The 13414-nt window shown below is 39.7% G+C and overlaps 1 protein-coding gene across 2 annotated transcripts in view; it reads right to left on the bottom strand.

The window, feature by feature from the left end:
• VWF (von Willebrand factor) overlaps nucleotides 1–13414 on the bottom strand; it is a 145972-nt gene that overhangs the window by 10054 nt on the left and 122504 nt on the right. For both annotated transcript variants that reach the window (XM_059471892.1, XM_059471895.1), the window contains exons 41-47: nucleotides 12873–12977; nucleotides 12194–12399; nucleotides 10791–10940; nucleotides 7783–7893; nucleotides 6301–6484; nucleotides 5229–5269; nucleotides 531–641 (exon numbers count right to left, since the gene is read on the bottom strand). In XM_059471892.1, coding sequence (XP_059327875.1) covers nucleotides 531–641; nucleotides 5229–5269; nucleotides 6301–6484; nucleotides 7783–7893; nucleotides 10791–10940; nucleotides 12194–12399; nucleotides 12873–12977 — 908 coding nt within the window. The remainder of the gene's footprint in view (nucleotides 1–530; nucleotides 642–5228; nucleotides 5270–6300; nucleotides 6485–7782; nucleotides 7894–10790; nucleotides 10941–12193; nucleotides 12400–12872; nucleotides 12978–13414) is intronic.

Genomic DNA, 13414 nt, shown 5'->3' with positions numbered 1-13414 from the left:
AGGGCACCAAAGCAGCAGCAAAGACTTCAAAAACTAGTGGGAACTGATGGGGACAATCACTTCAAATCACCAAAGGCAAGGGCTGGGAACCAAACAAATGCTACTGACCCCAGCTTTTAGACAATTTGGAAAATTGTCATAGGAAAGGCCTGAAGCATGGAGATCTGGCTGAGCTGCAAGTCCCTGCAGGGACAGGTAACACTGTAGGAAAGAGGACTCAGCAGTTCCTCTTGCAAATGATTTGCCAAACCTTATATTGCCCTAAGGGTAAGTAATCTAAAATAAACAATAAAATGTGCCTGTGGAGCTGAGTACCATCTAAAGTTATCTTTGCTACCCTGAGGATTTAGATCGGATTTGATGCATATCATCTACTTCATGGAAAAACACAGAGCAAGACTTCTCAGAAGAACCTGAAGAAAGGCCAAAGGCCCCAGAGCTGTACCAGACATAAAGTGGTGTGTATAGTGAAGAACATAACTCTCATCAGACTCATTCCTAGCAGATCCCCTCAGGCTGCTCCCACTCACCGATGGGCAGGCCTGGCAGTTGAGTTTGGTGCACCTCAGGGTGTATTTCTGAGGTGCTGACTGGAAGCACTCACATGTTGTGCACTGATCCACCATCAGGCGCTTCCCGTGCTGAAACATCAGAATCAATTTGTCAGTGACCATCTCACCAGCAAAATCCAGATAAACAAGTGATTTCAGGTTAAATCTCTTTCATTAAATCTTGCACTGTAATTCTTTGCTAGAGAAACAAGAAACCCATGCCGCAAAGTTTCCAGAGACCTTGATATTTATTATCTCTAATTCCAGAACAAGGAGCATGGCATGAGGCTATTTTTCAAGGAAGCCCTTTAGAAGTCCTTAATCTGAGAAATGTCATTGGCATTTCTTTGTTGCTTAAATATCTAGCAAGCAAGAAAGGGATTCTTGAAAGTTATGAGGAAGATTTTTTTTTACTGTGACTACATGGTTGCCAGGAGTTTTTTGAGTGCAATAAATTTATTTGGCAACCAGTTTTCATTCTAGAGCCATCAAAACCCACAGATTATAGGCAGAAATTATATTGTTTTTGTAACAATTCTGCATGGAATCTCTAAAGGACTAAAAGCTTAAAATTAAGAAAAAACAAAATTTTAAAGAGCAAAATTAGTGACTGAAGAACTCTACTCTGTCCATAGTTACAAGCAAATCAGGCTGAACACAATTCAAATGCCCTGAGCTCTTGCCCAGCACCTTGTTTCCTGGATCCCATCACATTTTCAAAGGAAGCAAAAGTGACATTTAAAATGCAGAGCAAAGATGCCAAACCATTAAGAAACAAAAGTATTTTGAGTCAGTAATTGGTTACCCTACACTGAAGGGAATCCTAAGACAACATCTTTCTTCCTCCCAGGTGCAAAGCCCTTCATTTCAACCTCAAAATAACAAACCGCAAAGGTTGAAAGGACAAAGTGGGAGTAGCCTACTCAAGATTTGCCCAAACTTCTAAAAACTAATAAAGAAGGAAAATAAATAAGGTAAATAGACAATTTTGCTAGATTATGAAAGGTTTGAATTGTGCTTCAGATATTAGTGGAATGCCACCATTTATTTCACTTGGTACTGCGCATATCCTCAGATTCCATTTTGAATTGTTAAATGCTCAGGAAACAAGTGGAGCAAAAAACAAGAAGCTGGCCAGAGTAACAGTGTAAAAGCAATGCATTTATAGGTAGTTTAGACCCAATTCTGTGACATACAAATGATCTGAGCACAGAATTTTAACTACATTCTGATTCTGTGCCCCAGGACAACAGAGGTGCTCAGGTCTCTATAACCAGTAACAACAACGACTCTCTCCTGAGGTCTAGAAAAAGGATCCTCTACATAAAACATTATGAAAGAGGAAATACCAAGGGGGAGATTCCTGTCTTTTAACAGCTTAGCTTGAGACCTGAACATGGGATTCCTCAGCTTTCCAGGTTTAACCTTCTGTAGTGACTATCATTAATCTGGAGGGTTAAAAAACTTCAACGGGGGCAGATATGGGGATACACTCAAAATTTTGCTCCTGGAGAGGGAGGGCGTGATGATTTTGCCTGGGGTACAATTTCCCTCCCAGAGGCTGGAATGGGGCTGTGGTTTGGATTTGCGCTGCACATAGGGTTGATAATACAGAGATGTTGTTACTGCTGAGCAGGGATTGCACAGAGCCAAAGCCTTTTCTGCTTTTCCTACTACCAGGCTGCAGAGGAGACTGGGGGTGCCTCAGAGGTTGGGAGGAGACACAGCCAGGAGAGGTGATCCCAGCTGACCAAAGGGATATACCAGACCTTATGGCATCATGATCAGAATATACAATGGGGAAAAGAAGGAGCGCCATTCTGCATGTCTGGGAAGGCTGAACACCTGCCCAACCATGGCAAGTAGTGAATTAATTCCTTTATTTGCTTGGCTTGCACAGCTTTTACTTTCACCCTCTTTATTCCAATCCAGAAGTTTTCTCACTTTTACCCTTCCCATTCTCTCCTCGATCCTGCTGGTGGGGAGAGAGCGAGTGGCTGCTGGCTGGGGTTACACCATAACAGATGGAGAGCAAATATCTTATGAAAATTCTTATTTCTTGTTTGATCTCAACACTGGAAAGCAGTCAGACACCAGAGTGACAATTCTAGTGCAGACCACATGACACTCTTTATCAAAGAATAGCTCAGTGGCTCTAGGCTTTAACATCATAAGGAAAAGGTCTACAAAGCCACAACTGATGTCACTGATATCCTCATGGATTCTTCTAATAGTTCTAACATTCCAATTAAACACAAAATAGATAAAGCTGAACTCACATGATAATCACTCTGAGAGGCAAGAACATAGGGATTTACTAGACATGAGTTGAAATTAAATCTTCACACACAAGTGCCTTGAGCTTTTGAGGGAAGATCTAGCCCTGATCCCAAATTTGCTTAGCATGACAGAACTGAACAAAATAATGGATTGATACAGATTTTTCCCTTTATATAACACACCTATCATGTGCTTTCTTGGCTACCTTGGAACGAAATGTCAACACCAAAATAACCCAGCGCCACCAACATAACCTGCATAAAACTCAAATCTGCTCAGATCACCTTCAAAAATGCCACTCAATAAAAGCCTGAGAAAACAGATGAGAGATACAGATAATCCTTTCGGTAAATACAGCCACCTGCTTGGAAACTTGCAGTTAAAACCCATGGCATTGTTAAGAACAGCAGAGTAGATGCAATACAGCAAATTACTGGAATATCATATTGATAACCAAATACATGATAAAAACATAAAGGAATTAAGGACACAGTCAATTACCAGAAATGCAGTAAAATCTCAAAACTTGAAACTATTCAGGGAAGGAGTTGATGAAGGAAAGTTTTTCCTTAATATAAAATGAAGCTTGAAGCCTATTCTTAAAGGACCCAACATAAAAGGTTTGAAATCCAGGAAGTATAAACTTCTGTGGACACCACATCTTCCTGCCTGACCAGGACTCTGGAACCAGTCGCTGAAGCAGAGAATAGTACAAAACAAAGCTATAGTGACACCAGGTGCTCAAAATATTTCAGACAGGCAGCTAATTAACTTATAGTAAGTCATTAAATGAAGTTAGTTTAAGAAATTTTAGGATTGTTTTTTCAATATTGCAGAAGCGGAGACATTTTATTTTGAAGTTTTCAAACACAGACACTTCTCATTTTGCTTTCAATGTGACATTTTGTTTCAAATGTTCCTTATGTTTCATTTTAAATTATTTGTAAATATTTTCAAACGCTTGAAGAAAGAAAAAGTACTTTACTTGACAGATCAGGTGAACATTTTGTTGGAGGAGAAAAAAAACTAGTTGGTCATGGCAGAACAGCACACAACTGGAAACAGTTTTGGTTTGCAATACAGAAATTATATATGTATGGAATATATAATCCTGTATAAGAGAAAGTGGCAAGAGCTGTCCTGCTTGACATTCCATACTAATATTGTCTTTGTAGGATGCCAATTAGTTCTGAGAACATACAAAAGAGGAAAGAAGTAGAGGGATTAAAGAGAAAGTAGATTATTCCAGAATTTATTACTTTTAAAACCAGTGTTCTGACAAGAAAGCTTTTCTTTTCTGACAAGAAAAACAAGAATTTTTCCTTTGATTTAATTCTACAGGGAAGTCATCTCTACACAGAATGATGGATGTTTGATGACATGGCTTTAGCTCTAAAAAACCTATAAACTTATGCCTTTGGACTATATTAAAAAAATCCAAACCACAAGAAATAGATAGAGAAAGGTTCTCTCTACCACACCACTAAAATATAAATATAAATGTTGAGTACATTTACTTTTAAATAAATGACAAAGGAAGGCACATGTTGACAAAGCAGGAATGAGTAGGTTAAAGTTAGGTTAAATGACTAAAGAGAACCTGTTTCCCTGGGGGATGGTGAGAATATTTAGAGCTCTTTGACACCAGAGGTGCTGCCAGAATATGGATTTAGGGAAACAATGGACAATTGACACAGCTTTCCAAAGATAAATGCGGCATAAATGAGATCAGATGCTTAACATCATTCACACTACCACGGGCTGGGTTAAACATGTCTTAATCTATCCATTAAATACACAGTTGAGAAAAAATTTCCTCACAGGGCTTATCAGCAGGGATCTTGAAAGGGAAAAGAGGTCAAACAGGGAGGAAGTTCAGCTTTCCTGTTCTTGCTAATAGCCAAGGAGGGATACCTCTCCTTCCACACAGGTGGAGGAAGTCTCCTTCCTTGCTTTAATATGCCTAATCCTCTAAGCAGAATATGGGAAGGTTTTGCTTCCCCAAAGTAGGCAAGGATCACTAGGGAGATTAACCCTCGTAGAGAGATTCCTGTGTGTTTGGTAGTCTGCAAACCATTACAAAATGCAGATTATCACAGTTTTTAAGCACTCTTTTCAAGCATCCTTCAAGATAAGGAAACTTTGCTGCCCCCATTTTGCAGAGATGCTCATTGTCATATAGGAAGACCCTGGCAGAATCAGGAGCTGGACATAGACATGCTGAGCCCCCTGGCACTGCTTTTACTCCAAGGTCTTCCTTGCAGAGATTCTATCTGGAAAAAAAAGTTGCCCTGTATTCTGTGTGTGACTATTCTGACAAGTGTGTGTCTTTCAAAAGCTCATTCATATATTTAAATATCTTGCCATCTCAAAAGGTAAAAGGAATTTGTGTCTTACCCCAATAACAGTGCCATTCAATGGACAACCATTCAGGGGCACTGAAAAAGAACAAAGTATTCCTCTTAGCATTACCATTATAATGACAATTCCAAGATGTAATCAACCACACCTATGCTCTTTTGACTCAGTACAGTTCCAGCTTGAAGAAATTTGTATGTAGTTTCACTGTAAAGAGGCATAACTGAGCCCTCTTACATTACACATCGAAAGGCAACAAATTGTCAGAGCTACAGGCAACAAATTGTACTTGATGCTACATAAAATTATCTCTGGCTGATCTCTTTTTGAACAAATACATGGCAGAACATAATAAACTTTCCCCTCCAGTTCAAGCCTCGCACTTCCAGAAGAGGAACTCCAATTTTCTGTAACTTTAGACAGCAGATATCCTTTCCTCCTCCTGCTGATCCCTCCTCACCCTGTGGTTGCACACACGTGTGTCAACTAAACACCACTGTCAGTCTTCCCAGATTGAGGCCAATTAACCAAATGTTTTCCTTTAGACTTTTGAATCAAGACTATGTTAGGAGTTACAGAATCATAAGCTTGGGACTGGAAAGGACCTTAAAGATCATCCAGTCCCAACTCCCTGCCATGAGCAGGGACACCTTCCACTATCCCAGGTTGCTCAGAGCCCCGTCCAACCTGGCCTTGGATACTTCCAGGGATGGGGCAGCCACAACTTCTCTGGCAACCTGTGTCAGGGCCTTACCACTCTCACAGGGACGAATTTCTTCCTAATATCCAAGCTAAACTTGTGCTCTGTCAGTGTGAAACCATTCTCCCTTGTCGTGTCACTCCAGGCCCTTGTCAATAGTCTCTCTCCATCTTTCCTGTGGGCTCCCTTCAGGCACTGGAAGGCAGAATCTCCCCCTCCCCTTTTATCCATGGGGCTTTGGATGCAGCAGCAGGTGCTTCTGTACTCAGTGTCTGAATTACACAGGAGCCCTTCCAAGTGGGGCTATGCTTCCAGAACACACACTTTTAAAATTGTTGTTGAGAATCAGATAGTCACCCCATGAGACAATTCATGCTGGACCAATCCCATTTGCCATGCCCCAAACCTTACCACATCTGCAGGAAGGACAACAGTCAATCACTTGGTCACAGCGCAGCTCAGTTCCCTCTGGACAATCAGGCACATCCATTTGGGAGCAAGAAACATTCTTCTGCTGCACAAAAACCTCATTGTTCACTCGGATACACTCGTTGACAATGCAGCGGTTCCAGGGGGATCGCCACTCCGTGCCAACCTGAGGGGAAGTTGAGAGTGGATTAAACACAAACAGCCCTCGGATAGAGGGATATTTGTGCCCCTGGACAGAGGGAAGGCCACCCCAGACAGATGCTGGGTTGCCAAAAGCACATTTACTGCATCAGGAACAGTGTCACTCAACAGGTCTCCACAAACCCTTTCCGTCACAATCAGTTTATTAAGTATGCTGAGTTTGTAGAGAATAAGAATTAGAGAAGTATCCTTCAAAAGGGACAGGTCAAATAACATGTGAAGAAGGAAAAGCACTCCTAACTGCAGTTAAATCTGCTTTTATTCCCTGGTGACGGGCTGCACTGCACTGCAGCTGAGCAGCCCCTTTTTCTGCTGCAATCTGCTGCAAATCTGCTCTGCTAAGCCCAAAGGAGGCTTTAGCAACAGGCTCTGGACCTGAAACACTTGCAATAGTAGAAAAGACATCCTGTTGATAGTTCTCTTATTATCATCACCTACAGACCAGATAAAGCAGGAACTTCAAGTGCTGTTTGTGGGAACAGACAGGGAACAGCAGCCAGGAGGTAGATGCTGCCACAGTTCAGTGCTGGGAGAAGCTCTCACTGCTTTTTAATTTAATTCCTTCACTGATACAACTCTGAAAACACTTTAGGAACAGCAAAACTCAAGATTAGATCCCCAACTGCAGTCAAACATCTTTGCTCAGAAAGTTTGGAAACACATTCTTCTAGGGGGTTAAATGCTTAATTCTTCACTAATGACAGAAGAGTTACAAGAGGACGTAGCAAGGAAAAGACTGCAGAGTATAATTATTAATGTGTTAGGACAAAAAAAAAAGTCAGTGGGAGACAGTGGGACACAAAAGTAGGCCTTCCAAAGGCTTGTTTGATGAAGCAGAGAAGTGTAGTGATCCACATTAAGAAATCCTCATGTTAAAACACAGAAAAAAGGCAGGTTGCAAAACAGCACTTTACAAGATTCTTTTTTTTAAGACAGCAGCAGATTGCAATACTAATTAACTGGCATAATTTAAACAAATAGCTGACAGTTGGGGAGGCATTATACCCAATGAACATTCTTTCAAGCTACCATGGCTGAAATTAGTGATTGCACACAAAATATCTGGCCCAGACAAGGGTGGGGAGGATTCGCACATGGGAATTGACTGGGTAGGTCACAAGAATACTCAAAACATTTTCTCTCAGTGCTGCTTGATGTGTAGAAGAAAAAGCTGATATCATCTTCATGTCCTTCCATTTAACATAAAGTAATTCCAGGGGGCTTTTCTGAGGAGGCAAAGTGTCCATCCCACTAGTGTCTCACCTCATGCAAAGGAGGATCTTCATCACCCCGAGGCCAAAAGTGCAGCTCCTCACAGGCAGTTTTCTGACATCTCCCACAGCACTCCCCTTCTGGCACAATGTACTTGTAGCCCTGGAGGAGGAAGAAAATAAAAGAACGTCCTTATTCAGGAAGAGGAGGCAAACAAGAATATCAATCCCAGCATTTTCTTTTAGGATCAATGTTTAATGTTAGCAACCTTTTATGAAAAGGAGAGTTTGAAAAAGGACAGATAGAATTATGAGGGGGTTTAAATATTTTTTTTAAAAACCGTTTTTCATATAGAAGCATTTTACAAAGGCAAATTAAAGGTAAAAATTGCTCTTGTGGCATCTTGCATGTTAACCAGCACTCGCAACTGCCCTTCCCATTCCAGAAAATTCCAGGGTATGACTCAGTTGGAGCACACTCAGCCATCTGTGTTTAAGCAGAGGGAGGATGCAGGTTTCTTAGATATGTAGTCCAGGGACTGGTTTTGACTGATCATTTTATCTTTTCTTTATAAAATAATTTACATTAAAAAAACCCTTTAAGACCAAGTTGAACCATTAACCCAGCACTGTCAAGTCCAACACAGCTACAGGCAACAGTTTACCTGCAAAAGGCATTTGAAAAAAATTCTACAAAGATAACAAAACGAAACTACTATGCAACACTAGAGATTGTATATCTCATCAAAGTCTAACACTGACTTATGGAAAACTAAATAAGCAGCATGAAAATTTAACACTAGGCCCTCTGTTACTAAAGAAAAATCTTATAAATCCAGCAAAATAGGTCAAAAAAACCCCGACCCACAGAAACAACAGGAATCCCAGTTCTCACTTTTAATACATATTAATCTCCAAAAGCAAGCAGCCAAATACTGAAACAGTAAAATATCTAAGTGCAAGAAAGCAACAATCTTTACTCTAATTAGAAATAAAATATTCTTTATGTAATAGCCAGATAGTGTCCAAGGGACAAAACCTAACTCTGATCTCAGCACAGAGTTCAAGGAGAGATGTTCTGTCACATAATATTGTTCATTGAAAAATGCCTGTAAAATATAAGCATAATTTTATTTTGGTCAAACTGAATTACTGAGGGATTCCCAACTGCTCCCTTCCTTCATGAACAGTCCCTGATTTGCAATATGAAGCACATTAGCAAACCTTGATAATCAATAGTCTTTGATATGGAAGTTTATTTCATATAACATCATAAAATATGATGCAAGACCTTGACCCAGCTTTGTGAGAAAAGTTGTGCTGTTGAGCATTTGGTTTTACATTACTTTTATCTGTTAAATACATGTCTGAAGCATCTGAAGTATCAGATGCCACTTTCTGCATGGCAAACTCAAGAGAAGTAGAGCTAGTACATGTTATAGAGTTGGGTTTTTTTTCTTCTTTTCTTTTCTTTTCTTTTTTTTTTTTTTTTTTTTTTTGTGTAACAAGATTTAAAAAAACTCCAAGCTGTTTTCACAGAAATCAGATGACACTGTCAAAAATGATACTGCACAATTTAATTTTAACACCTGGCGATGAAATTAACAACCAGGAGCAGCAGAGAGTCTAAATATCATCCTAGTAATGATTCATGATCGAAGTAAGTATTTGATATCAATAAAACTTTTAATGCCATCTAATCTGAACTGAAAAATAATTTTAAGGTCAATTCAAACTGGATGACAGCACCGCTGACGTCCTTGATTTGATATGTATATCCACTGAATCAGGATTAAGCAAAGGAAAAAAATCTGAGGTATCCAGGTAGTCTATCAGTAACAGTTTTGGTTGTACAGCCTTGATAACCATTAAAGGAGATGAAGAAACGACAAATTCCCATAAAGAACTGGAAACATTGTTTCCACCGAGTCTTTTTATGTGTTTTTAACCAGATTATTTTGATGTTGCAATGTCAAGGAACTGTAGCTCTGCATTAATGACATTTTATTGGAATAACAAGTTATTGATAAATTATTGCTGTGAGCTGAAACACAGCCAGATACTTTAGACCTAATATTTCATTAAAATTGCCATAATATAGAAAAGTCTTTTCTACACAAGAAAACTGAAGGGATTGTATTGCAACAGGTAAAATCTGCCACATCTATTCTCATGGTTTTTCCTGCATTTGGCATCCTCAAACTTACTCATCAAACTCTGTACTTGCTTTGCTGTTTTTTTCCTAATGGATTAGAGGTTTTTGGTTGGTCCTAGAGAATGACGCAGTATTTAAGATCCAAAAGGATCACCGAGTCCTGCTCCTGGCCCTGCACAGGACACTCCAACAATCCCACCATGTCCCAACACTTCTTGAGCTCTTCCAGGCTTTGGGCCATGACCATTCCCTGGGGACGGTGCCAGTGCCCGACCAGCCTCTGGGAGAAGAACCTTTTCCTAATATCTGGCTTAAATCACATTTCCCTACCAACTCTTTGTACCAATTATCTGTCTATTCCTGTTTGACCATCTAAGTCAATATAACAAAGTGGCTCACACTTCCTTTGCAGGCTTCCAAAAGGAAACCACAGGGTTTTATAGGATTTAGCAGATGTCTGAGCACAATAAAGATCCCAGCATAAGGTGTTACTACTGCTACAATAGGCAGAGCTTAGTAACAGACAGAGCTGAAATGCGAACTTCAGAAAGCGGACTTGAGCTAGAATAGACATCTGCAATTGAACTTCAGACATCATGAACACTTATTGTGCAAGTGGTGTGACAGACACTTCAGGATACAGTTTTTCTTCTATCAAAACATAAAATAAATTTGTCACTGATTTTCTTGGCAGCAGGATGCAATCCTAAAACAATTACCCTAAAATGAAGTCAATAATGCCCAGACTCATGCTCTTAGGTTCTGCCCCCAAGATAATCCATTGTTACAACACCTATTTTTCTAATTTTCTCTGGTTACTCTCTAAACAAGGAGGCTTAAAAGGGATCATTGCAGGTCCCCACCAGGGCTCTGCTGGGTAATGCATTGGTTTATGTGTTACTCACCCGAGAGCAGAATGTGTCACATTCTTTGTCATGACACACTGTCATCTGAAGTCCTGTAACATCATCCCTCAGACTGCTGCAAGAGCATTCCCTGCATCCATCTTCCCAGGTTGTCCCAACAGGATAGACTATATTGTTGTGCACACATACCTATTAAATGCAATAATTCATACATAAAAGAGCACACTGTTGCTGTCAGGGCACACTGCTGGTTACAAAAGGCTGCATTTTAAGGTGTGAAACCAATCATAAATTCTATGGAGTATTTTTAATCCTTTAGAAATGCTACAGGTCTTAAAATTGTGGTCAGCCTGTTGAGGAAAGGAAAAATAAGTACAAATAAAGCTAGTGTTTTACAGAAAATAAATTGGAGAGTTTTATCTTCAGTCAATGGAGTTGCCCAGGGTCTCAGTTTCCCTGTAAGTATAATGTGACAATATTTAGGGATAATAAACAGTAAGTCCTCTAGAAGGAGCCTTGCAGACAAAACTTCTTCCAGCTAAACCATCTGATCTGAAGAGATCCTACTTGGAGCTAACAGCTTTCATCCTCTTGTATCATCTGGCCACCACAGCTACCCCTAAAAAGCAGAGCCATCCATTATATTTAACTTCCTATTAATAAACTTACAGCTTGGTACTAAAGAGAGAACATTTATTTTTATAGTTACAGCAAGTAAGTCTCAGAGACATAAAATTAATTATGCAAGGTCATGAACTACTTAGAAATGGACAATAAAAGGTAGATGTCCTGTTCTGCAAGATAAGGTAACCCTATGTTCACGTTTAATGAAAAAATTACATTGCCCTGCAACATCTTCCCTAAGCAATTTTATCTTAAAGGTTAACATAATATAACAACTTAATAAAAGGTTGGCAAAATAAGAAAAATATACACCAGTGAAGCTTTTGCAGAATAATATTTTGCAAAAAACTTAAAAGTGGTGATATAGTTCTTAAAAAACACAACACCTTCTCAGATGGAGACAAAGGTAATCAATGAGCACCAGGAAGTTTAGGTCTAAGGTGTACCAAATATGTCAACAAATTTAGTATGGGATTGGAAGAATATATAGTAATGGTAGTGGTCCCAAAGTATGTATATGTGCTACCTGAAAACAAAAATCACCTCAGAAATTCCTGATGTTTGAGTAACCTTTAAGTTTCAAATGGTTTTTAATATTATCTCAAAGTTACAAAAATTGACTGGTTATGTCAAAATAAATTATTGTAATAAAAGCAACAGTATGAAGTAATAGTGTGTTTCTTTCAGGCACTTGTAAATTAAAAATGCCCTGACATCACTTTCCAGCAGTCTCATTGGGGGTTTATTCATATCTAGCTGGCTGCCTGCTTGCTCTGGTACTGCCACTCCATGTGGAAAAGACATTTCACTTCCCTTACCCGGTCTGGAATGCAGGTGGTTGATACACAGTCGCAGTCATTGGTGAGAGACTGGGAGAGATACCCCAGAGGGCAGCTCACTGTGGAGTTCCTACAGCTGCAGGTACACTCATATTTGTCACAGCACTCGGTCTTGACAACGGTCAGCATCCGGTGCGATGGGCAGGAAAGGCTTGAGGTGGAGCTGCACATTTCCTTGTTGCAGGCTGGCAGGAAAAGGTGGGGACCATGTCAGGTTCATAGATTTTCAGAGTGCTGCCAGTGAACAGAACAGTTCACTGTCAGCAAGGCATTAATCACAGCCTCAAACTGTTATAAACATGTTTAAAGCCTGAGGAGTAACGCAGATATAAAAGGCTCTGGTTTGGGAACTCAGAAAAGTTTCTGCCCTGCCAAAAAAATTCTTGTCCCATACACAAACAATAAGATTTATAAAATAAGCACCAGGGTCAGAGAACACATGCCCAAGAGTAAAGTGTTTCTCTTGTCCTTAATTTGAAAGTGTACTCCAAGTGCCAGCAATATACTTCTGCCAAGTCTGGGAAATTGTTACACATCCATTGGCACCAAAATTTTTAAACCTTTCAGAGTGGGGAAAAAATAATGCCTAAAGGAAGTTGTCAGTGTTGCTCAAATGCAGTGTTCCAGATTCACTCCCTGCTAGGAAAAATTATCTTACCACACGTGTAATTTGGTCTGCATTCTCCAGGGTTAGTTAGGGCAAGCTGCAGGCCAAACTCACAGACAGGGGCAGGAGGCAAATCACAGGATACCAGGTCACAAACTAAGAGCAGAAATTCAGAGAGTGGTTAAAACCATGTCTACTTAGTCCTCGAGAAAACACACTCACACATACACATGCACATCCCCATTAAACTCACACTCAATTGCTATCTTAAAATATGAAGTATATTAAAGTTCAACAGGTCAGAGTTTGTTTTCAAAATAGCTCAGAGAAGTGTTCAAGCTCTGGTTATGTGGATTAAGGCTCTAATGTTATATTTAATCGGCAAATATAGATGATGCAAAAATTAATGCTGGAGAAAAAACCCATTCTAATGTCATTTAGACAAAAAAAAAAAATTGCTCCATTCACTTCCTCATCTACTACAGAAAGAGATACAAAGTTGGAAGTGAATGGAGACTCATATCCTTAGGAGCTGTTTGGTTTCCCACATGGATGATTCTACAACAATTCAGTGGTATCAAAAATGCAGCACT

The sequence above is a fragment of the Ammospiza nelsoni genome, chromosome 5 (assembly GCF_027579445.1).
Source record: "Ammospiza nelsoni isolate bAmmNel1 chromosome 5, bAmmNel1.pri, whole genome shotgun sequence".
Taxonomy (NCBI): domain Eukaryota; kingdom Metazoa; phylum Chordata; class Aves; order Passeriformes; family Passerellidae; genus Ammospiza; species Ammospiza nelsoni.
The sequence above is the reverse complement of the archived record's forward strand: the minus strand, read 5'-3'. Positions and strand labels throughout refer to the sequence as shown.